Source organism: Hyperoodon ampullatus (genome assembly GCF_949752795.1).
Source record: "Hyperoodon ampullatus genome assembly, chromosome: 3".
Taxonomy (NCBI): Eukaryota; Metazoa; Chordata; class Mammalia; order Artiodactyla; family Ziphiidae; genus Hyperoodon; species Hyperoodon ampullatus.
The window spans coordinates 13698304-13722879 of record NC_136916.1 but is presented as its reverse complement, the minus strand read 5'-3'; the positions used below and the strand labels follow the sequence as shown (position 1 = coordinate 13722879).

The following is a 24576-nucleotide window of genomic DNA, read 5'->3' as shown; positions in this document are numbered from 1 at the left end:
GATAAATATGTTTATCTTTAGCATATAAATAAAAGCCCATAGCAGAATAAACTATGTAGTAGTATATTAGGCTAAGAAAAATGTAATGTTTTTTAACCAACTGATCTCTGAAATTATAAAATTATACTCATTTCAAGTTTTACTGAGTTAAAAGCTTTTAAAATAATCATTCTTTATATAAGGGCCTGTGACACAAAAATTTCTAAAATCATTTTACATAAAAAATATGTATATCTGGAAGGTGACAATTAAGAAAACATAGCTCTACCTTCTAATTTTCAGCTAGATATTTGAGCCTTCACAAAATTTTGTAACAAACTCATATGCCACATTTTTAAAAAGAAACATATTTTCTTCTTACGTCATGGATTCTTGAAATAGAAACATATCAAATACTAAATGCTGAGTACAAAAAATATTAGAATAAGGAGTATATACAGAAAAGTTGAAATTTTTATCAGTTGAAAAAATAAATGTCTGAAATTCCATATAGAATTAAGGAGGCCAGATCATGTGATTTATTACCAGTACTTACCAGCTGTTTTTCCAGGTAGATTGACCAAACCACAGCATAATGACCCACTGTGAGAATTATGAACAAAAGTAATGCCAGCTCAGCATTGCTCATTTTTCTCACCCGCCTGTAGTAGAATACAGGCTGTCGCCAATCTGGAAGTCCATTGATCAGAATATCATCATACCTACAGCAGCAAATATAATAGTTTTTCATAGGGAGTTTAAAATAAAAACAAAAAACTTTATTTGTACTTATATGTAAAAAGAGGAAAGAGAAAAGAATTTCTCCAGAAGAGATAACATTTATATAGATTATCAGCATTACAATGGCCTATAAATCAAAACATTGTATCCAATCACAGACAGCCTTCAAAAAGGCACACAGTGATCTGCTGTGGATCCCAGACCCTGTGTGTTTAAACCCCAGTGATGTGACTCCGGTAATGGCAGCTAGGCTGAAGGAGCCAGAGTCCACCTCTCCACTGCAGGCTGCAGAGGGGCCCCGCCATGAAAGTCAGCAACAAGAGGAAGGCTCTCAATGGAAGAAAATCAAGATAAGAGCTCTATTTGCTACCATGAATTATATATTAATGGAATCAAAATCAGGATAAATTTTCTAGTCAGTGCTTTTATTTCCACCCCTTTACAAGGGTTCAAGGTTGAAATATTTATCATTTTATCAAAGCTTCTTAATGACATAAAGAGCCTATAAAATGAGCACTTTTAAATTTTATGTTGGTCACGTTCCTTTAAAGAATAAAAAATTCCCAAATTAGGAGATGTGGAAACAACCAATTTCTCGATAAAACTGTTTATTTGTAAACATTTAAGTGGCAATTTCCTCATTTTTTGGCTTTGCTGAAAGGGAAGAACATAACAAATAACAGCTTTCCTAGTAATGCATTTTAAATCTGCTTTCTTTAGAATGAAATTTCAACTGAATTTAAATTTACCCGTCAGACAGTTATTGAGGCAAACATTTTTAAGGTTAAAAATCAGGAATAACATTTATGATTGTAAAACTCAAAATGGTCACACACAATGTTCAAAACACACAACCTGTTAATCTTAGTTCAACACAACTCATTAAATATTCTAATCACACTATTTCCAGAATTAAATCTTCACTGAAAGGCCTAATTTGGTGCAACACATTGACCAAAATATTTTAATTAAAAATATTCTGAGTTAGTCGCAGGCCTAATTACAGGAATAGAAATAGGGCCTATATTGTCAGGCAGGTCAGTAGAACTCAGTAGTAGGTTTTTCTCAAGTAAATTGACCGATCTAGGAATAATAGCGCAGCTGCTAAACTGCCAGTCTTGACATGTAAATCAATTTAAATGCAACAACTGCAGTAGCTACTTTGATAGTTATTAAATTGATACCTTGGAGATATGCTTAAAAAAATAAAGCAGACGATTTATTACAGGCAACTTCTTTTTCGGTACAAAAAATATTGGTTATAAATTCAAAATATATTTTATCAGGCTATCTAGAAAATGTGACTTTTAGAATCAACTTAGATTATTAATAATAATGGCAGATCAGAATAACCAACGTTCAAAGCAAAGGACATTAGTGGTACTAAACTCTTAAAGGCAGGCAAATTGCGTAGTATACAAGAATCTACTAATTAAAATATGGTTGTGTAGTAGCTGGGCCAAAGTCTGATGTTAAATATTCTTTTTCAGTATTTACATAGCAATTCTTGAACACTAATATCAAGACACAATAACATGATTTCATCAAAAGTTATCATTCCTGTCCTTGAAAATTTATCTTTAAATCTATTTCTGTAAAAACTGACTCATTTTAGATTAGAAATGGATTGGCAAAAAGGTTTCAAGTGGTATAATGCAAGATTACAACATTTGAATGAAGTCCAGTGAATGAAGTCCTGAATTTATTCTGAATCTACATTCTACTTCAGATTTGTTCAGAAAAAAAGGCGGAATATAAAAATAATTATTTTCAGCTAATCTCTCCCATGAAACAACTTCAAGTAAAAAGTGTGGCTATTAATAAAGAACATCTAAGAAAGTGGCAACAATTCCCTAAGAGCATGGCTAAGTGTTAAATTTGTTTTAGATCTAAACTGTACTGGAAGAAAACCCAGCTGAGCTCATAGCTGCGAATCTTGTATCAAATATTTTATCACCATCATCTTTGAAATGCTATGTGTCTGTTAATAGCTACTATTTTCTACCCCACATATAAATTGTTAGTGCACAGCTAAATTCAAGATAGCAAAACCTTATGCACTGAACACATTAAACAAAACTAGGTATTTACTAGGCTACGTCTGCCACTCTAAACAACAGTCTCCAAGGATTAAGCTTAGAATCAATGCTCTATTGATTTTACTATCAATGAACATTATGGCTCACACGACTGGCCATTTTAAGGGAAGATAGCTTCTATTATAGTTCACTTTTTAGAATATATGCTGTTAAAAGATAAATCACTGCTTTCCTGAAACACTGAAAAAATAAAGATATTTCTTAAAATATACACAGACATTCATAAGTTATTTAAGAAAAAAATGTTGTGTTGACAACATAAAATTTAAAACATCACTGTTATGCCTTTTCTATATTTAACACATAACACTGTTAAAATAATTAAGCTCATACAAACTGCTCTTAACAATTTGTTAAAATCAGATTAAGAATGTACACATAAAAAAATGTACACATGTATGAATATTATAAGAAAATACAAAAGTAAATTTCTATGATAAAATATCACTAATGTAAAAAATCATATGGAACTATTAATTAGAAATTAAAACATTGATCAATTCTACATATGGCCTAATACATGTTTACATCATTTGATTTTCTTAAAATGCCCATGATGAACATAATAATGGTTACATAATTATGTGAGTTCCATTCTATAGTCTGCAATTCATCAAATATATTTAGCCTAATACAAACATTGGAAAGTAAATCTAAAAATGTTTAAATTACCAGAAGAAAAAAAAGTACGTAAATTAAAATATTATTAGCATGCTTTGAAGAATAAAATAGTAACTATGAAATTAAAATAGAAAACATGTATACTATGAAAATGAATATTGAAATAATTCTAGCATTTGCCTAAATTGTGAATCTCCCATTGTAAAAAGTTAGAATTTTTAGCTTAAAAGAGTAACAATAACATCTACTTATGTCACATACTGAAACTTAAGAATAAAAATTAATTGTAAAAAGATCACAAACAGGAAACAAGCTTAAATTAATTGATATTACTCTCCTTTATAAAATGTGGTTGTGGATGTAGCCAAAAATTGTGGTACACGGCACTTTATATATTGTATATAATACGTGTCTTATAATATCTCCTAATTAGGGAAGGTACTAAGATAGATTTCTTATTCTCAGGCTAATGTTTATTTTTATTCAAACACACCTGTAATCAAATTTACAATAAGGAGGTAATGGATTTGTAAAAGTTTCGCAGATTAAAGCTGAGAAAACTATCCTTTCCACTGGATTTGTAAATAAAATGTGACTTTACCTAGTAAACTAAAAAAATACACTGAACTCTTACAAATATAGTACCATAAAATAGACAAAAAAATTTTAAGTTGCACAAGAGGGTTAGCAAAAGAATACTGGTAAAATTTTAAAATAGATTTTAAACAAGAGTAAATATACTAATATTACTAAAGCACAATCTAGTGTATATATGTAGTGATTAGGATCTACTCAGTACTTTATTCCAGCTAACACTCAGGGCACTTGGATAGAAATTTATGTCAGAACATAGCTGAGCTGCTATTTCCTAAAATAAGCAAGTTACCTAAGGAGTTCAGAAGACTTCTATATTAATCTCCCTTACACGAACCAGGAAACCTTTTTTCATGTTATAGTCTATGCCTTTGGAAGGAAGGAAAAGCTTAAAAGTTTATTCACAATTATACTCCTAGGAATCTACCCAAGAGAAATGAAAAATATCCATTCACACAGACTTGTGTGTGATAATTCACAGCAGCATTGTTCATCATAGCCAAAAAGTGGAGACAACCTCAATGTCTATCAGTTGGTGAATGGATAAACAAAAGTGCAATGTGGAATACTATTCAGCAATAAAAAAGAATGAACTACTGGTATATGCTACAATATGGATGTACCTCAAAAACAGTTTGATAATAGAAAGAAGTCAGATGCAAAAGACTACATATTAGATGATTTCATTAATATGAAGTGTCCAGAAAAAACCACATTTATAGACACATAAAGGAGATCAGTGATTGCCTGGGGCTGGGATCAGAATGGGGAACGCCTGCAAATGGACTTGAGGGAATGTTTTGAGGTGACAGAAATGGTCTAACACTGGTGGTATGGTTTGCACAACTCTGTAACTTTACTAAAAATCATGGAATTGTACACTTAAAATAGGTAACTTTTATGGTATGCAAATTATACCTAAATAAGGCTATTTTAAAAAATAAAATTTGCCTATTCCTTAAAAAAAAAAAAAAGTTACCCAGTTTGTTATTTTATCTATTTCAATGCTATTCCCTTTTCTAACAAATTTTTTTAAATGCACCTGATTTCAGTGAAAATACAATTATTTGTAAGGGAAATAAATAGATTAAAATGTCTATGACAATTTCCCAAATTAAAAATTCCTGGAAGGTTACACATTACTTATTTAATGAATATTTATAATAAATAATTGTGATACCAAAGAGCATTTTTAAATATCAGTATAAGACAATCTTCTTTCAGAAGATAAAACTATGTTTTTTTTTCTAAAGGAATTATAAACATTAGATAATTGTCTGTAGAGGTGCATTTCTCGTATATGTTTAAATACTCATAGGTCACCCGGCCTCAGGCGCAAGCTTTAGAGGATTGATTCTCAGCTTGATTAGCTAAGACTTTTGCCTCAAGGAAAACCAGTTACCAAAGAGTTACTTGTGCCTCAAGGGGTATAAATACTACAGCTGTTTGTGTAACTGTCAGATCCATTTTTTTCTACTAACACTCTACAATAAATGCAAAGGGAACTAATCCTAAAAAGAAAATGTTAGGTGAGTCTATGTTAATGAAGAAACAATTTTTACATGAGAAGTGATTTGTTCTGAAAAGATATAAATAATTTCGGTAATTGGAAGAAATTGTTACAAAGTTTACTGACTTTTAAAATAACAACAAACAAAAAGGCAAAATCTGATGTCAAAGATGTAGAGACACTAAATAAAGCTATCTTTACAGACACGTTCTTGATGTGTGAAACAAAACTAGGGGCTCAGTGAGAGAAACCAACTAGAAAATATGCACAGAATGACCAACACTTCTTTCAACACACTTGTAGGACTCTTTCAACACTATGGATTATCTCAAACCAGAGGAATGTCTGCTATGGTATCTGGACCAATGCCAGCCCCTTATTATAAAGCAAAGAACTCTTCAAGAGAATATCCTGAGTCCTTGCTTTGCAATCTGACAAACAGAGGTAATTCAAATTAAAGAGTTAAGATGAGAACCAATAGTGGTAGCTGACATTGTATGATACAGAATAATTCCAGGTAATACATTTGAAGAAAGATTCAGAAGGTCACATTGCATACTTTTTTGGATTGTCTTTAAGATATATTAGCCTCCATAGAGAGATACAGCTATTTAGGCTGGCTTTAGCCTAAAATCTCAAATACCTACCTTTTTCTTTAAAGGTACTCTAACTGTAAAGCACTATTTTCAAACTACAGATTGTAGCTCACTAATGTCTCCTGAAATCAACTTAGTGGACCACAATCAGCATTATTTTTAAAAAGAAAGAAGACTGGTCTAGACTAGCCTAGAATAGAAAACATGTCTGTTTCACACACAATAAGAAGTGTTTTGTCAAATTTTTGTTTCAGTTGTGTCTGTGTCTGTGTGTGTGTGTCCTGAGGCACGATGCAAAATGTATTTCTTACCGTGGGTCTGACTTAAAAAAACTCTGAAACCGGTCACAGTAGTGTCTACCTTCCACACATTCGGAAGAGCAGAGGAAGGGGGTCTCTCTGCAATCTCCTCTTAAGTCACTAGCATATAAACCACTGTATAAATACATTACTACTCTGCTGAAAGAGGCCCAGAGAAGTCTCAAAGTGAGGTGGCTGCCTCTTCTCTGACGTTCGACCCTAAACACAGAATCCCTGGAGCAGAGGAAGGGAAGGGATGGAGGCGAAAGAAATAGGAGAAAGAAGCCAAGATTTTTCTTCTACTCGTATCTTCTACAGATTTATACAAGTCTGTTCTCTCACTCACAAACTGGGTTCATTATTTTGAGGATGAGGAAACACCAAGAAATGGTAATAACTTGAATATCGCTAATCGCCTAATTGCAAAACATTTAAGAAATAGAGGGGGGGTAAAAAGCCCCCCAAGTGCAGATAGGAGCAATTACTGATATATCAAAAATAAAGAGGCATTTGTTTGAAGTCAAGTGGAATTTTATTTCCCAGAGCATAGATACTCACGTGAAAAATATTAGCTAATGAAGCCATGATCCTGAAGTCTATAAGTACTGAATCAACCTAGTGAATATTTTCAATAGAAATTAACTCTCTTATAAACATACATTTTAAAAACAATGCACATCTTGAAAGGAATGAAAATAAAATACTAACTTATAATAAAATGTTTAACGAGACAATTCTCTCCTTTATAAACTGAGACATCAAAGTATAACATCTTAATTCAAAAGCAGATGAACACTCACCTCTGCCTTCGTTCATCATCCTTTAAAACTTCATAAATGGCCACCAACTAAAACAAAAGCATTACTTTAAAAATAATCTCAACTATAGGAAATCACTTAGGGAGACCAACGCACTATAATTCACATGCAAAAACCCCATGCACTCATATATACAATGAACAGATAAAATCTTAATTATAAGTAAGATTTTACGGTTTTGGTAGCACCTTAAGAGGTTAAAAATGGCTTGATACCAAAATAAATCTTTTTGAAAGATGCAAAACTAATAATTATCTTAACATGTGATTTTTAAAAGCAAAAACTGTAATTTAGACAAGAAAATTATGACAATTATGACCCCCCAAGAATTTAGAGATTCTAATATAAAAAAATGTTGGTAAAAGCGTATTTTGTAAAAAACTGAATAAATACGTATACATTATATTTCTAAACTACAACCTCATTTTAAATGGAAATATTCTACGTGTATGTTACTGTTTCTACCATAAACATTTATTTATAAATTATCACAAAAATACACATACAATAACAGCATATTTCACTTACTTGTCTAAACTGAGTTTCTGCATTTTCATCTTTATTCTTGTCTGGATGCAAAGTTAGTGAAAGCTTACGATATGCTTTTCTAATGTCTGCAGATGAAGCATCCTGGGGGTGGGGGGAGGGGAAAAACACAAAGCAAACTTTGTCAGTAAAAGAAATTCCCAGAACCTTGTTAAGATCTGAGAAGACAGCCAACCAAGTGCAGGACCCCAGGCAATGTAATTTGAGCAATCAGTCTAACAACCAGGCTATGCAACTAGCCTGACCCACATGACTGAACAATTATTCAATCTAATTTGGCTCTCCTCTTAACTTTTCATTACCATACATTCATTTAAAGAAGACAGTATTTGGCAAAACTTTTCAAACACTTGCCTTCCTAAAATTAACCAATAAATCTTTTTCAGTAATTAAGAGATCAAAAAGAAACAAATTAAAAATTAATACATCCGTGTGCCTTCAAGGAAGGTCTTTATTTATCTGAGAATCCCAAAGCCAATGTCTGAAGCCCAGGCTTACCATATGTGGTTCCTTCATTGCTATTTATATTGAATTTACCATGAAGCAACAACCTATGGAATCTCAATTTCACATGTCAAAAAGTATGCCTATCTGAAGGCAGTTAACTTTGCATTTACCCAAAATAATTATAATTAGAAATAGTTATATATATTGTCCTTAACTTTTTTTTTTAGTACTTTATAGGTTATTTTCAATGCTGTCCAGTTTCCATAGTCTGATTTGCAGAAATAAATTTGCCCACTATTTATGTATTACTAACATAGTTTAAATATATTTTAAAAGGTCATGATAGTTGAGGAAGAGTACTTTGGATTAAGTGGATATTAAAATTGAATTTTATGTAATCCCGTGTGTACGTGTAAACTCAGAGAACATCATTTTACATGGCCAGTAAAAAATACATGACAATAACAAAGAACACACTGTTAAGTTGGGTATAAAACTTGACCTCCACTAAATTTAAAAGTTATTGCAAAAACTAACATTCATAGTGGGGCAAAATGAGAATAAAGTTGCTTATTAAATTTTATCTTGTTTTTTAGCTGAGTATTTGTTCAATTAATTCCTAAAACTGATTTACTAAGAAGTTCAAATGACTAAAAAAACAAAACATAACAAAAGTCTGTGTACCTGGGACTAAATAGCTGTTAAAGAAACACAGGTGGAAAGAGGCAAAGTGAGACTACAATTAGTCTGTCAAGCTCTCTTTCATTACCAATTTTCTGGAGCTTATTGCTCCAGGCAATCACTCTACTTTAAAGTTTCAACTTAGGTGTGAATATTTTTCTGACTTGTGGAGGGCTGAGGAGCTATAAAATTAGCAGAGTACGTTTCGCAGGTAATATGGTTATAATTTTCATTCTCATTTGCTCAATGGAATTGATGTGTTCCTTACACTTAAACGATAGGTAGCATGTAGCAGAAAAGGATGACTATTTACTGAAACTCTGTGATGGAGATTTTGTTGAGCAAAGAGGTCAAGTGTCAAATGAATTCTCATTCTCTAACTGGGACTTTAATTTTAGATTTTATTAAATTGGGACTATATCACAGAGAAATTCCAAAAGTAGATGTCTTACAAAATAAGAGTGTATGTATTTGCTTATGTTACAAAATTAATACATGCTCATTATGGAACATCTATGACTTACATAACAGTCACCTAAGACATTTCCCTCCTTCCAGTCTTGGCAAGCTGACCCCAATCCTCCATTTTTCTGCCGCAGTATATACCATAAGGGTAAATGTGGCCAGATGGCTCTCCTATTTCAAACCCTTCAGTAATGCCCAAGAACCTTCATCATCTGTCTTTTCCAGTCTTTTTAGCTTTATATCCCACTATCTTGGTCCACCCTCCTTGTCCCCCAAACCATCACATGATACAATGCTGTTCTCCAACTTTATGTTTTTGTTTTGCATCCAGCTGTAGATACAGACAGTTCTCTCCTGACTTAGAAATGGGCCTCTCAGGCTACACAGAAATACTGCCTATTTTCCTCTTGAGAATCTGCCTAGTAGGTTTATTTCACTAATAAGTGGAAAGAACTTATTAGTTTCATGCTAAGTGGACAGAACTGAAAAACTCAGGTTTTCCTGTCTAAAAGACATGCTCTAGACAAGCTGCACCTCAAACTAGCTTATGTATGTATTAAATTTTAGTTAATTACTTAATGAATCTTAACTTATTTTATCCTCATAACAAAGCTATAAGATAAGTATAGTTGTTAGCAGGCCCATTTTACTGATGAGGTAGGTGAGGCAAAAAGAAGTAATTTGCTCAAGTTCATACTACTGGCAAATAGAGGAAAACAGAATTCAAACCCAGAAAATATTGCATCAGAATCATAGCTCTCTATGTTGATTCTTTAGATTCAGTTAGTAGATTTCATCTGAGCCACTTCACAAGGGCTAAAGCTTTTGTGAAGGCAGTGAGAACAACTGCTACAATCCTACTGAGCTGATAAACTATGTGGAAAACATCCACATAACTACAATGGAATATGGTCAACTGCAGTTTTAATGGTAAAGATCCTGATATATGTTGGCTTTTACAGCACATTTTACATCGTATTTCTACTAGAGACCTGAATGTTAGAACATTCATCTCACATACACAGTGAATGAGACGTTTTATCTCTCTGGCTTTCAGAGAAAAATTTCTGATAGGACTATGGGTGAACTGGCCATCTTTAACACTGTTGACATCAGGAGATCTACAGGGCTCAACTGCCATAACTCTTTTCCTTCTAAATGTGATATGTTTTTTTGGCAAGCTGGACATGAATTATCACAATACTTGGATGACCTCTGTAAAGAAGAGATATATGGTCATTCTTTTTGGTTTTTTTTGGGGGGGGGGAAGGCTGTGCTGCACAGCATGTGGGATCTTAGTTCCCTGACCAGGGATCGAACCCACGCCCCCTGCATTGGAAGTGCAGAGTTTTAACCACTGGACGACCAGGGAAGTCCCTGGTCATCCTTTATTAAAAAAAAAAAAAAAAAAAAAAAAACCCACAACAACCACCTATGAAAATAATATGTTTGTCAAAACTGAAAAAAATGTGATGAGACATCAATGAAAGTGGCAGAGTAGTGAACTCCAAGGGCCTGTCCCTGAAGAGAAACAGCAAATAACCTGGCAAAACCTGTCAGAATCAACTTAATCTGACCTCTTCAAACTAGTCAAAGGATTCCAGCAATCAGTCAAACACTTAGTCAAGCAAAAGGTAGCTAATTTGCAGTAAGGGTCCTGAAGATGCCAATCTGAGTTACTGGTGTGGGTTCCTAGTGTTAGAGTAAGCAAAGTGGGCTTTGTCCTCCAAGAACTGTGGCTGCTTGCTCTGGCCTGTCTTTTGGTTCCCTGACAGACTGTGTAAAGGGCTTACCTTTATTTTACCAAGCTCAGATCTCTCCCAGTGCAGAGAGGCAACTGTTCAGGACACTTGTCAAAACCATTTAACGGCAAATTTATCAGCAGGTGCCAAATGAGGCAAGGGATGGCAGCTGGGGTAAACAACAGACACATCAAAAAGCTTAGGAGGAAAAACTAGGAAGTGAGATGCTTTGGGGAATATGGGATTTGAAATGCTCCCACCAGAAGACCCACATGTGTGTGCCCAAGGTGGAGTAGCTGCTCAGAAACACCTGAGACGGCCCTAAATTCTCACTTCTAGCTGAGCTTTAGGCTGTATACAAGCAGCAGGTGAAGCCTAAGGGTGAGTTGTAAACTGCCTAGCTAAGTGTTGAAGGCGTGCCCCAACATATACACAGGACCCACTGCCAAAGATTTTGACGTTTTTTTGTTTGTTTGCTTCTGGTCCCAAACCTTTAAGGAAATCTCTGCTGAATCATTAGCCGACCCCTAAGCTAATCAAACAGATGTCAGTGGCCACACATGGCAAAGAATATATACTTTAGAAAATTAGTTCAGAAAAATCACTAGACAAACGAACAACACCAACCACAGGCAGCAAAAAACCAAACAAACAAAAAAAACCCTGATGAGGTAAAATAATCTAATTACCACATTATATATTCAAAATGTCCAGTACTCATTAAAAATTATGAAGTATGCAAAGAAACAAGAAAGTATGGCCCCCACACACAGAAAAAAGGAATTAACAGAAACTGTCCCTGATGGAGACCAGACACTGGATTTACTGGAGAAAGACTTTAGATCAACTGTTTTAAATATGCTCAAGAGCATGTACAAAGAACTAATAGAAAGAACAAGAATGATGTCTCACCAAATTCAGAATATCAACAAAGACATAAAATTATAAAAGGAACTAAAGAAAAATTCTGGACTTGAAAAATACAATAACTGAAATTTTAAAAATCACTAGAGGGGCTCAAAAGCAGATTTGAGCAGGTAGAAGGAAAAAATCTATGAACTTGAAGATAGGTCAATTGAGATTTTCCAATAAGAGGAGCAAAAAAAAAAAAAGAAGAAAAATGAACAGAGCCTAAGAGATCTGTGGGACACCACCAAGCCAACATACGTTTAATAAGAGTCCAAGAAGGAAAATAGAGAAAAGGGCAAAAACAAACAAACAAAAAGACTGAAAACTTCTAAAATTTGATAAAAGACATGAATATACACATCCAAGAAATCTCAACAAATCCTAAGTAGGGTAAACACAAAGAAATCCACACCTAGAAACATTCCACTCAAACTGTTCAAAGACACAGAGAATCCTGAGAACAGCAGAATGACTCATTATGTACAAGGAATTCTCAAAAACATTAACAGCTAATTTCTCATCAGAAGCCATGGTGGCCAGAAGTTAATGGAATGACACATTCAAAGTGCTTAAAAAAATCTGTTAAGCAAGAATTCTATATCCAGCAAAGCTATTCCTCAAAAAAGAATGAGGGGCTTCCCTGGTGGCGCAGTGGTTGAGAGTCTGCCTGCCAATGCAGGGGACACGGGTTCGTGCCCCAGTCCTGGAGGATCCCACATGCCGCAGAGCGGCTGGGCCCGTGAGCCATGGCCGCTCAGCCTGCGCGTCCGGAGTCTGTGGTCCGCAACGGGAGAGGCCACAACAGTGAGAGGCCCGTGTATCACAAAAAAAAAAAAAAAAAAGAATGAGAAATTAAGATATTTCAATTAAACAAAAGATAAGAATTCATTTCTAGTAGACTTGCTCGACAAAAAGTGCTGCAGAGAGTCCTTCAGGCTGAAAGAAAAAAATACCAGGGAGTAACTCAATTCATACAAAGAAATAAAGAACACTGATAAAGATAACTATATAGATAAATATAAGTCAATATTCATGTATTTCTAGTTAGTAACTCCAATTTTTTATATGATTTAAAAGACAACTAATAATAAATGTCTTAAATGTCTTAAATAATAAATGTCTATGTCTCAAATAAAACAATAATATAGATCTATATCTATATGCATACATGTATAAAGATGTAATCTGTGACAATAACTATATAAGGAAGGGGAACACAGCTACACAGGAGAACTATATAAGGAAGGGGAACACAACTACAAATTTTTTATATGATTGAAACTAACTTGCTATTAATTCAAACTAGATTTCTATAAATTAACGTTAATTGTAACCTCCATGGCAAACACTAAGAAAATAAAGATCTACTGTAAAAGAAACAAAAAGCAGATCAAATGGTACACTAAGAATACTGTGAACAATTGTATGCCAATTAGGAAACCCAGATGAAATAGACAAATTTCTAGAAACACACAAACTGACTCATGAAGAAACAGAAAAAATGAATAGACCTATAACAAGTAAAGAGATTGATCAGTTAATAAAAACCAAAAAAATCCAATGTCCTAAAAAGAAAAGCCCGAAACCTCAAAACCAGATGAATTTCACTACTGAATTCTGTCAAACATTTGAAGAAATCACAATCCTCTTTAAACTCTTCCAAAACATAGAGGAGGAAGGATACCAAAACCAGAAAAACACCTCAAGAAAGAAAACTATAGATCAATATTTCTTATGAATACAGATGCAAAAATTCCTCAGCAAACTTCTAGTAAACTGAATCCAGCTGCATATAAAAAGGATTACATACCATGACCAAGTGAGATTTATCCCATGAATGCAAGGGTGTTTCAGTGCATGAAAATCAATCAATATATCATGTTAATTAAATGAAGAACAAAAAACCACATAGTCATCTCCATTGATGCAGAAATAGCATATCCAACACCATTTAATAACAAAACACTCAACTAGGACTAGAAGGAAACTTTCTCAAGTTGATAAAGGGCATCTATGAAAAACCCACAGGTAACCTCCTACCTAAATGGTGAAGTCTGAAACCTTTTCCCCAAGATCAGTAGTAAGAGGGATATCTGTTCTGGCCTGAGCAATTAGTCAAGAAAAAGAAATAAAAGCCATCCAAATTAGAATGGAAGAATTAATACTCTCTCTATTCACAGATGACATGATCCTATAGGTGGTAAACCCTAAAGCATCACAGAACAAGTATTAGAGCTAAGAAGTAAATGTATTAAGTTGCAGGATACCAGATCAATATATAAAGATCAGCTGTATTCTACAAAATGTGGTATAGGTACATCAATATAATGAATATTACTCAGACATAAAAGGAATGAAGGGCTTCCCTGGTGGCGCAGTGGTTGAGAGTCCGCCTGTCGATGCAGGGGACATGGGTTCGTGCCCCGGTCCAGGAGGATCCCACATGCTGCAGAGCGGCTGGGCCCGTGAGCCATGGCCGCTGAGCCTGCGCGTTCAGAGCCTGTGCTCCGCAGCGAGAGAGGCCACAGCAGTGAGAGGCCCGTGTACCGCAAAAAAAAAAAAAAAAAAGGAATGGAGTACTGATATATGCTACAACATGAATGAATCTTGAAAACCCGATGCTAAATAAGAAAAGCAGACACAGAAAGCCATGTATTTCATGATTCCATTTTAACTGGCCCTTTGTCCTTTATGGACAAATCTATTGATACTGAAAGCAAATCAGTAGTTCCCAGGGGCTGGGGAGAGAGGGGAATGAGGAGTGGCTGCTTAACACACACAGAGCTTCTTTTCGGGGTACTGAAAATGTCCTGGAATTAGATGATGGCTGAACAACACTGCGAATACACTAGAGATCATGGAATTGTGCACTTAAAATGGTGAATTTTACGTTTCATGAATATCTCAATTTTTAAAAATTGAAACAATGCAGAATTATCTTTATTGCACGCTATGTGCTAGGCGCCACTCTAGCCACAATATATGTTAATTCCCTTGATTTTTACAACCCTTGATGATAGGTATAATTATTATCTTTATGTTAATGAGGAAACTGGGGCTTAAACTGAGGCTTAATAATTTGCCAAAATGTTAGATAAGATACTACGTAGCAGAAATTTCCTGACAGAAATTTAGTCTCACCTCCCATGCTACCTCTTCTAGAATTAAAGACTATTTTCTGCATATCCTATGGCCACTCCTTGATTATCTTCTAATGTAAGTTAAGCTATATACATCAAAATGGAGCCAGCTATCTCTGGGAGTCTGAAAAGCAGGATTAGTAGTAATCTGATATAGCTCAACCCAGAGATGTTTAAAATGTATGGATTGTTCCCAGTGAACACTCTTCTAGAGGTAGATACATTAATCTAAATGAACAAATTCTTATCTAATTTACTTTTGAACAGATCTGGTAAGGATGTTAGATACGGGACAAATCTCAGAGAAATTTTACTCGTATTCTAGATTGTATTAGAGTTAGCCCCTTTCCACTTACTATGATGTTTAGGATGAAGATGGGCTTGAAAATAACTAAGCCACTTACTAGCTATGTGATTTTGGACAATTTACCTACTCTAAGTCTCAAGTTCTCATCTATAAAATGGAAATAATAATGTTACAACACCTAAATATATATACATGTATGTAAATATATATACACACATACATATATGTACATAATGTGCTTATTATAGTATCTGGCACATAGTGGTGCTGAGTAAATGAAAACTTATAATATGTAGGCTAGAAAGTCACTATTTCTCTTTCATTTTAACACTTAGCAAACCTAATTTGCAGTTTATTTCGATTTGTGCTTCAGACCATGAGTACTAAGGAATTGAGGAGTAAAATGAATTTGGATGGTTTTTATTTACAGATTTGACAATATTTATTGAGTACCTACTACTTACCACCATTGAGGACACAGCAGTGAACAAAATAAACCCAACCTATCCTCATAAAAGCTTTGCAAGGTAAAAACACTGAAAATTCTGTCTTAGGTGATCCAAGAGGGGCTTCTTATTTTACTTTATATCAGGGATTAGCAAACATTTTCTGTAAAGGGCCAGATAGTAAATACTGGAGGCTTTGCAGGCAAAAAAGTCTCTGCTGCAATTATTCAGCTCTGCCATTGTAGTGAGAAAACAGCCACAGACCACACATAAACAAATGGGTGTGGTGGTGATCCAGTGAAATTTTATTTTCAACAAGAGTTAGCCTGGTTTTGGCCCATGGAGCATAGTTTGTTGACCCCTGATTTATATCAGTGGATTGCCAATAATCTATAACTCATTCTATTTACAGTGTCTTTGCAACTTTGAGACCCACCTTTTTTTAGGTCTGCCAGGTGGTTAACAAAACAAAAATGAGAAGACCTTATCCAGAATCTGACCAAAGTAAACTGTTCTTTTTTTTCTGAATTTAATTTTATTTTTTTAAACAGCAGGTTCTTATTATTCATCCATTTTATACACATCAGTGTATACATGTCAATCCCAATCACCCAATTCAGCACACCACCACCCGTACCCCCCGCCGCTTTCCCCCCTTAGTGTCCATACATTTGTTCTCTACATCTGTGTCTCAATTTCTACCCTGCAAACTGGTTAATCTGTACCATTTTTCTAGATTCCACATATATGCGTTAATATATGATACTTGTTTTTCTCTTTCTGACTTACTTCACTCTGTATGAGAGTCTCTAAATCCATCCACATCTTAACATATGACCCAATTTCGTTCCTTTTTATGGCTGAGTAATATTCCATTGTATATATGGACCACATCTTCTTTATCTATTCATCTGTCGATGGGCATTTAGGTGGCTTCCATGACCTGGCTACTGTAAATAGTGCTGCAATGAACATTGGGGTGCATGTGTCTTTTTGAATTATGGTTTTCTCTGGGTATATGCCCAGTAGTGGGATTGCTGGGTCATATGATAATTCTATTTTTAGTTTTTAAAGGAACCTCAATACTGTTCCCCAGAGTGGCTGTATCAATTTACATTCCCACTAATGGTGCAAGAGGGTTCCCTTTTCTCCACACCCTCACCAGCATTTGTTGCTTGTAGATTTTCTGATGATGCCCATTCTAACGGGTGTGAGGTGCTACCTCATTGTAGTTTTGATTTGCATTTCTCTAATAATTAGTGATGTTGAGCATCTTTTCATGTCCTTCTTGGCCATCTGTATGTCTTCTTTGGAGAAATGTCTGTTTAGATCTTCTGCCCATTTTTTGGATTGGGTTTTTTGTTTAATATTGAGCTGCATGAGCTGTTTATATATTTTGGAGATTAATCCTTTGTCCGTTGATTTGTTTGCAAATATTTTCTCCCATTCTGAGGGTTGTCATTTCGTCTTGTTTATGGTTTCCTCTGTTGTGCAAAAGCTTTTAAGTTTCATTAGGTCTCATTTGTTTATTTTGTTTTAATTTCCATTACTCTAGGGGGTGGATCAAAAAAGATCTTGCTGTGATTTATGTCATAGAGTGTTTTGCCTATGTTTTCCTCTAAGAGTTTTATAGGGTTCAGTCTTACATTTAGGTCTCAAATCCATTTTGAGTTTATTTTTTGTATGGTGTTAGGGAGTGTTCTAATTTCATTTTTTACATGTAAATGTCCAGTTTTCCCAGCACCACTTATTGAACAGATTGTCTTTTCTCCATTGTACATCCTTGCCTCCTTTGTCATAGATTAGTTGACCATATGTGCGTGGGTTTACCTCTGGGATTTCTATCCTGTTGCATTGATCTACAGTTCTGTTGTTGTGCCAGTACCATACGGTCTTGATTACTGTAGCTTATAGTCTGAAGTCCAGGAGCCTGATTCCTCCAGCTTTGTTTTTGTTTCTCAAGATTGCTTTGGCTATTTGGAGTCTTTTGTGTTTCAATACAAATTGTGAAATTCTTTGTTCTAGTTCTGTGAAAAATACCAGTGGTAGTTTGATAGGGATTGCATTGAATCTGTAGATTGCTTTGGGTAGTATAGTCATTCTCACAATGTTGACTCTTCCAATCCAAGAACATGGTATATCTCTCCATCTACTTGTATCATCTTAAATTTCTTTCATCAGTGTCGTATAGTTTTCTGCATACAGGTCTTTTGTCTCCCTAGGTAGATTTATTCCTAGGTATTTTATTCTTTTTGTTGCAATGGTAAGTGGGAGTGTTTTCTTAATTTCTCTTTCAGATTTTTCATCATTAGTGTATAGGAATGCAAGAGATTTCTGTGCATTAATTCTGTATCCTGCAACTTTACCAAATTCATTGATTAGCTCTAGAAGTTTTCTGGTGGCATCTTTTGGACCCTCTATGTATAGTATCATGTCATCTGCAAACAGTGACAGTTTTACTTCTTTTTTTCCAATTTGTATTCCTTTTATTTTTCTTCTCTGATTGCCGTGGCTAGGACTTCCAAAACTATGTTGAATAGTGGTCAGAGTGGACATCCTTGTCTTGTTCCTGATCTTAGAGGAAATGCTTTCAGTTTTTCACCATTGAGAATGATGTTTGCGGTGGGTTTGTCATATATGGCCTTCATTATGTTGAGGTAGGTTCCCTCTATGCCCACTTTCTGGTGAGTTTTTATCATAAATGGGTGTTGAATTTTGTCAAAAGCTTTTTCTGCATCTACTGAGATGATCATATCGTTTCTATTCCTCAATTTGTTAATATGGTGTATCACATTGATTGATTTGCGTACAGTGAAGAATCCTTGCATCCCTGGGATAAATCCCACTTGATCATGGTGTATGATCCTTTTAATGTGTTGTTGGATTCTGTTTGCTAGTATTTTGTTGAGGATTTTTGCATCTATATTCATCAGTGATACTGGTCTGTAATTTTCTTTTTTTGTAGTATCTTTTTCTGGTTTTGGTATCAGGGTCATGGTAGCCTCATAGAATGAGTTTGGGAGTGTTCCTTCCTCTGCAATTTTTTGGAAGAGTTTGAGAAGGATGGGTGTTAGCTCTTTTCTAAATGTTTGACAGAATTCACCTGTGAAGCCATCTGGTCCTGGACTTTTGTTTGTTGGAAGATTTTTAATCACAGTTTCAATTTCATTACTTGTGATTAGTCTGTTCATATTTTCTATTTCTTCCTGGTTCAGTCTTGGAAGGTTATACCTTTCTAAGAATTTGTCCATTTCTTCCAGGTTGTCCATTTTATTGGCATAGAGTTGCTTGTAGTAGTCTCTTAGGATGCTTTGTATTTCTGCGGTGTCTGTTGTAACTTCTCCTTTTTCATTTCTAATTTTATTGATTTGAGTCCTCTCCCTCTTTTTCTTGATGAGTCTGGCTAATGGTTTATCAATTTTGTTTATCTTCTCAAAGAACCAGCTTTTAGTTTTATTGATCTTTGCTTTGTTTTCTTTGCTTCTACTTCATTTATTTCTGCTCTCATCTTTATGATTTCTTTCCTTCTGCTAACTTTGGGTTTTGTTTGTTCTTCTTTCTCTAGTTCCTTTAGGTGTAAGGTTAGATTGTTTATTTGAGATGTTTCTTGTTTCTTAAGGTAGGCTTGTATAGCTATAAACATCCCTCTTAGACCTGCTTTTGCTTCATCCCACAGGTTTTGGATCATCATGTTTTCGCTGTCAATTGTCTCTAGGTATTTTTTGATTTCCTCTTTGATTTCTTTTTTTTTTTTTTTTTTACATCTTTATCCCCTTTGATTTCTTCAGTGATCGCTTGGTTATTTAGTAACGTATTGTTTAGCCTCCATGTGTTTGTGTTTTTTATGTTTTTTTCTCTGTAATTAATTTCTAATCTCATAGCGTTATGGTCAGAAAAGATGCTTGATATCATTTCAATTTTCTCAAATTTACTGAGGCTTGATTTGTGACTCAAGATGTGATCTATCCTGGAGAATGTTCTGTGCGCACTTGAGAAGAAAGTGTAATCCGCTGTTTTTGGATGGAGTGTCCTATAAATATCAATTACATCTATCTGGTCTATTGTGTCATTTAAAGCTTGTGTTTCCTTATGAATTTTCTGCTTGGGTGATCTGTCCATTGGTGTAAGTGAGGTGTTAAAAGTCCCCCACTAGGGTTTCCCTGGTGGCGCAGTGGTTGAGAGTCCACCTGCCAATGCAGGGGACATGGGTTCGTGCCCGGTCCGGGAAGATCCCACATGCTGCGGAGCGCCTAGGCCTGTGAGCCATGGCCACTGAGCCTGCACGTCCGGAGCCTGTTCTCTGCAACGGGAGAGGCCACAACAGTGAGAGGCCCACGTACCGCAAAAAAAAAAATTGTCCCCCACTATTAGTGTGTCACTGTCGATTTCCTCTTGTATGGCTGTTAGCAGTTGCCGTATGTATTGAGGTGCTCCTATGTTGGGTGCATATATATTTATAATTCTTATATCTTCTTCTTAGATTGATCCCTTGATCATTATGTAGTGTCCTTCCTTGTCTCTTGTAACATTCTTTATTTTAAAGTCTATTTTATCTGATATGAGTATTGCTACTCCAGCTTTCTTTTGATTTCCATTTGAATGGAATATCTTTTTCCAACCCCTCACTTTCAGTCTGTATGTGTCCCTAGGTCTGAAGTGGGTCTCCTGTAGACAGCATATATATGGGTCTTGTTCTTGTATCCATTCAGCAAGCCTGTGTCTTTTGGTTGGAGCATTTAATCCATTCAGGTTTAAGGTAATAATCAATATGTATATTCCTATTAACATTTTCTTAATCGTTTTGGGTTTGTTTTTGTAGGTCCTTTTCTTCTCTTGTGTTTCCCACTTAGAAAAGTTCCTTTAGCATTTGTTGTAGAGCTGGTTTGGTGGTGTTGAATTCTCTTAGCTTTTGCTTGTCTGTAAAGCTTTTGATTTCTCCATCCAATCTGAGTGAGATCCTTGCTTGGTAGAGTAATCTTGGTTGTAGGTTTTTCCCTTTCATCACTTTTTTCCCTTTTCATCACTTTTTTTCATCACCACTCCCTTCTGGCTTGTAGAGTTTCTGCTGAGAAATCAGCTGTTAACCTTACGGGAGTTCCCTTGTATGTTATTGGTCGTTTTTCCCTTGCTGCTTTCAAGAATTTTTCTTTGTCTTTAACTTTTGCCAATTTGATTACTATGTGTCTCGGCGTGTTTCTCCTTGGGTTTATCCTGTATGGGACTCTCTGTGCTTCCTGGACTTGGGTGGCTATTTCCTTTCCCATGTTAGGGAAGTTTTCAACTATAATCTCTTCAAATATTTTCTCGGGTCCTTTCTCCCTCTCTTCTTCTTCTAGGACCCCTATAATGTGAATGTTGCTGCATTTAATGTTGTCCCAGAGGTTTCTTAGGCTGTCTTCATTTCTTTTCATTCTTTTCTCTTTATTCTCTCCACAGCAGTGAATTCCACCATTCTGTCTTCCAGGTCACTTATCCGTTCTTCTGCCTCAATTTTTCTGCTATTGATTCCTTCTAGTGTTTTTTTCATTTCAATCATTGTACTGTTCATCTGTTTGTTTGTCCTTTAATTCTTCTAGGTCTTTGTTAAACATTTCTTGCATCTTCTCGATCTTTGCCTCCATTCTTTTTCTGAGGTCCTGGATCATCTTCAGTATCATTATTCTGAATTCTTTTTCTGGAAGGTTGCCTATCTCCACTTCATTTAGTTGTTTTTCTGGGGTTTTATCTTGTTCCTTCATCTGGTACATAGCCCTCTGCCTTTTCATCTTGTCTTTCTATGAATGTGATTTTTGTTCCACAGGCTGCAGGATTGTAGTTCTTCTTGCTTCTGCTGTCTGCCCTCTGGTGGATGAGGCTATCTAAGAGGCTTGTGCAAGTTTCCTGATGGGAGGGACTGGTGGTGGGTAGAGCTGGCTGTTGCTCTGGTGGGCAGAGCTCAGTAAAACTTTAATCCACTTGACTGCTGATGCGTGGGGCTGTGTCCCCCCTCTGTTGGTTGTTTGGCCTGAGGCGACCCAACACTGGAGCCTACCCGCGCTCCTTGGTGGGGCTAATGGCGAACTCTGGGAGGGCTCACGCCAAGGAGTACTTCCCAGAACTTCTGCTGCCAGTGTCCTTGTCCTCATAGTGAGACACAGCCACCCCCCGCCTCTGCAGGAGACCCCCCAACACTATCAGGTAGGTGTGGTTCAGTCTCTATGGGGTCCCTGCTCCTTCCCCTGGGTCCCCATGCACACACTACTTTGTGTGTGCCCTCCAAGAGTGGAGTCTCTGTTTCCCCCAGTCCTGTCGAAATCCTGCAATCAAACCCCGCTAGCCTTCAAAGTCTGATTCTCTAGGAATTCCTCCTCCCGTTGCCGGACCCCCAGGTTCGGAAGCCTGACGTGGGGCTCAGAACCTTCACTCCAGAGGGTGGACTTCTGTGGTATAAGTGTTCTCAAGTTTGTGAGTCACCCACCCAGCAGTTACGGGATTTGATTTTATTGTGATTGCGCCCCTCCTACCATCTCATTGTGCCTTCTCCTTTGTCTTTGGATGTGGGGTATCTTTTTTGGTGAGTTCCAGTGTCTCCCTGTCAATGACTGTTCAGCAGTTAGTTGTGGTTCCAGTGTTCTCACCAGAGGGAGTGAGCGCACGTCCTTCTACTCCATCACCTTGAACCAATCTTCAGTAAACGGTTCTTAACAAAACTTCCTATTGCCTTGAAAAAACTCAAGAATATTAAATCCAAGAGAAGAACATATATCAGATTCAGTAAAAAGGGAAGAGTATAGTTATCCAAACTATATATTTAGGCACGTAGTTGAAGAACTTAAAACTTTGGTTGACATCTGGATATCTTAATTTCTGTAATGTTATGACCCAAGGTCAACTGCCTCAAACTTAGTAATTCCATGCAATCTTTCTAAGTCTTTGGGTCATTTTCTCATCTGATATTACTGAGTAAAAAGCTCAAGCTGAACTCTTGATAATGACATCGGCCTCTTTACTCTGGCCTTTGCACTTAAATTTATAGTCCACTCCCACCCTCCACCCCCCAAAAAAGCCAACAACAACAAAAAATAAACAAAAAACTATGTGCCTGGATACAAGTGCATTTACCACTAGAAGAACTAAATAATAGAGGCATTTAAGGAGGCATTTAAGGACCAGGAGGATAAGACAGGAAACTTGTGCTCACCATAACTTCAGGACTACGGGATTTTATCCAGGTTCACAGAAAATTCAAAATAAATTGGAAAAAAAACCCAAAATAAACTGAAAAAGGAAAATGTTTTAAAAATGATTTTTCATGGCAAAAATAAATAAATAATAAAGTCGTTTACTTCATAATAAATTTTAAGTCTGGGCTTCTATGGTTGACCTGCTACAAAAGAAGCAGGGAGAAGCTTTGGGTTCTTCCACTGGAGATCACTGTTAAAAGTCAACTGCCTTTGGAGAAAACTACTAAAATTTATATAAGATGACAGCTTTAGTTGACTTTTCTTAGCCTTAAAATATATATAGGAACCAATAAAGGGCTAGTTTACATCAAAATCCTGGTTATTGATGCTCATATAGAACATACATCTTATTATTTTTTGAGAGTCAAGGTTGGTAAGAATAATTTGTTGACAAATCAGATAATTTCCAGTACAGTAAAAGAGAAATGCATTCTATCCTCTTATTTTTAACTTGCATCGAAATAAATTTGGATTAATAACATGTTTATTTAAGTTGAACACACCTCTGCCCTCCCCATAAGATTAAAAATGCAAGCCTTCTCCAAAATGTAGATAAACAAAATACTGCAGCCTCAAGAGACAGCTGCTTCTGATATCTAATTACTGGGGGACTGAGCTGGCAGGAACATCAAATCAACTATTCACAAAACAAAATCATCATTTCTGGTAACCAGATTAGTTATCTTAGACTATATTTTGTAACTAATTTATCTTGAAAGGGAGGTCAATGGCAGGGGCACAAAGCAGGATGGACCGTTCTATATTAAAGAGATTTGAGAGGCAGAACCAAGTGTATATTTTTTTAAAAATTTAGCAAGGCAGAAATAAAAGTTGAAATTACATATTACCTAGAAATTAATAAAAAGGAAAATATGTGATATCAAAACCTATGACAGCTAAAGCTCTACTTAGAGGATAATACTTGCAGCTTTAAATACTCTTTTAACAAGACAATCCAAAAATGAATGAAGTGCCCAGCCTAAGAAAGTAGAAAAAGAAAAACAAAGTACACAAAAGAAAATAGGAAGAAAGAACAAATAAACATAAAAGGTGAAAGTAATGAAACCGAAAAGGAAAAAAAGCTGGTTCTTTCGGAAGGTGAATAAAACGTACCAGACACAGAGTGCTTTGATAGTCAATTAAAACTTCAGTTTCTGTATCTTGAATATTCTCACATATCAACTTTACTTTCCTCTCCGCTGACCCCACCTTCCTGTACTATCCAATAGCAGAGCCAAACGATCTCATCTGAAAGCTCAGCCAAGACAAGTTCTAGATATGGTAACTGGGAACTTTCAAAATCTGTCCTTCACCTAATCAGTTTTGCATTTACTCCCTTTCAGAGACAGATTGGTTCTTTTTTTTTTTTTTTGCGGTACGTGGGCCTCTCACTGTTGTGGCCTCTCCTGTTGT

At 35.6% G+C, this 24576-nt stretch overlaps 1 protein-coding gene across 2 annotated transcripts in view; it reads right to left on the bottom strand.

Moving 5' to 3' along the window:
* The window catches only part of DNAJC1 (DnaJ heat shock protein family (Hsp40) member C1), a 198402-nt gene that overhangs the window by 117462 nt on the left and 56364 nt on the right, over positions 1 to 24576 (bottom strand). For both annotated transcript variants that reach the window (XM_079700847.1, XM_079700848.1), the window contains exons 2-4: positions 7786 to 7887; positions 7240 to 7286; positions 536 to 701 (exon numbers count right to left, since the gene is read on the bottom strand). In XM_079700847.1, coding sequence (XP_079556973.1) covers positions 536 to 701; positions 7240 to 7286; positions 7786 to 7887 — 315 coding nt within the window. The remainder of the gene's footprint in view (positions 1 to 535; positions 702 to 7239; positions 7287 to 7785; positions 7888 to 24576) is intronic.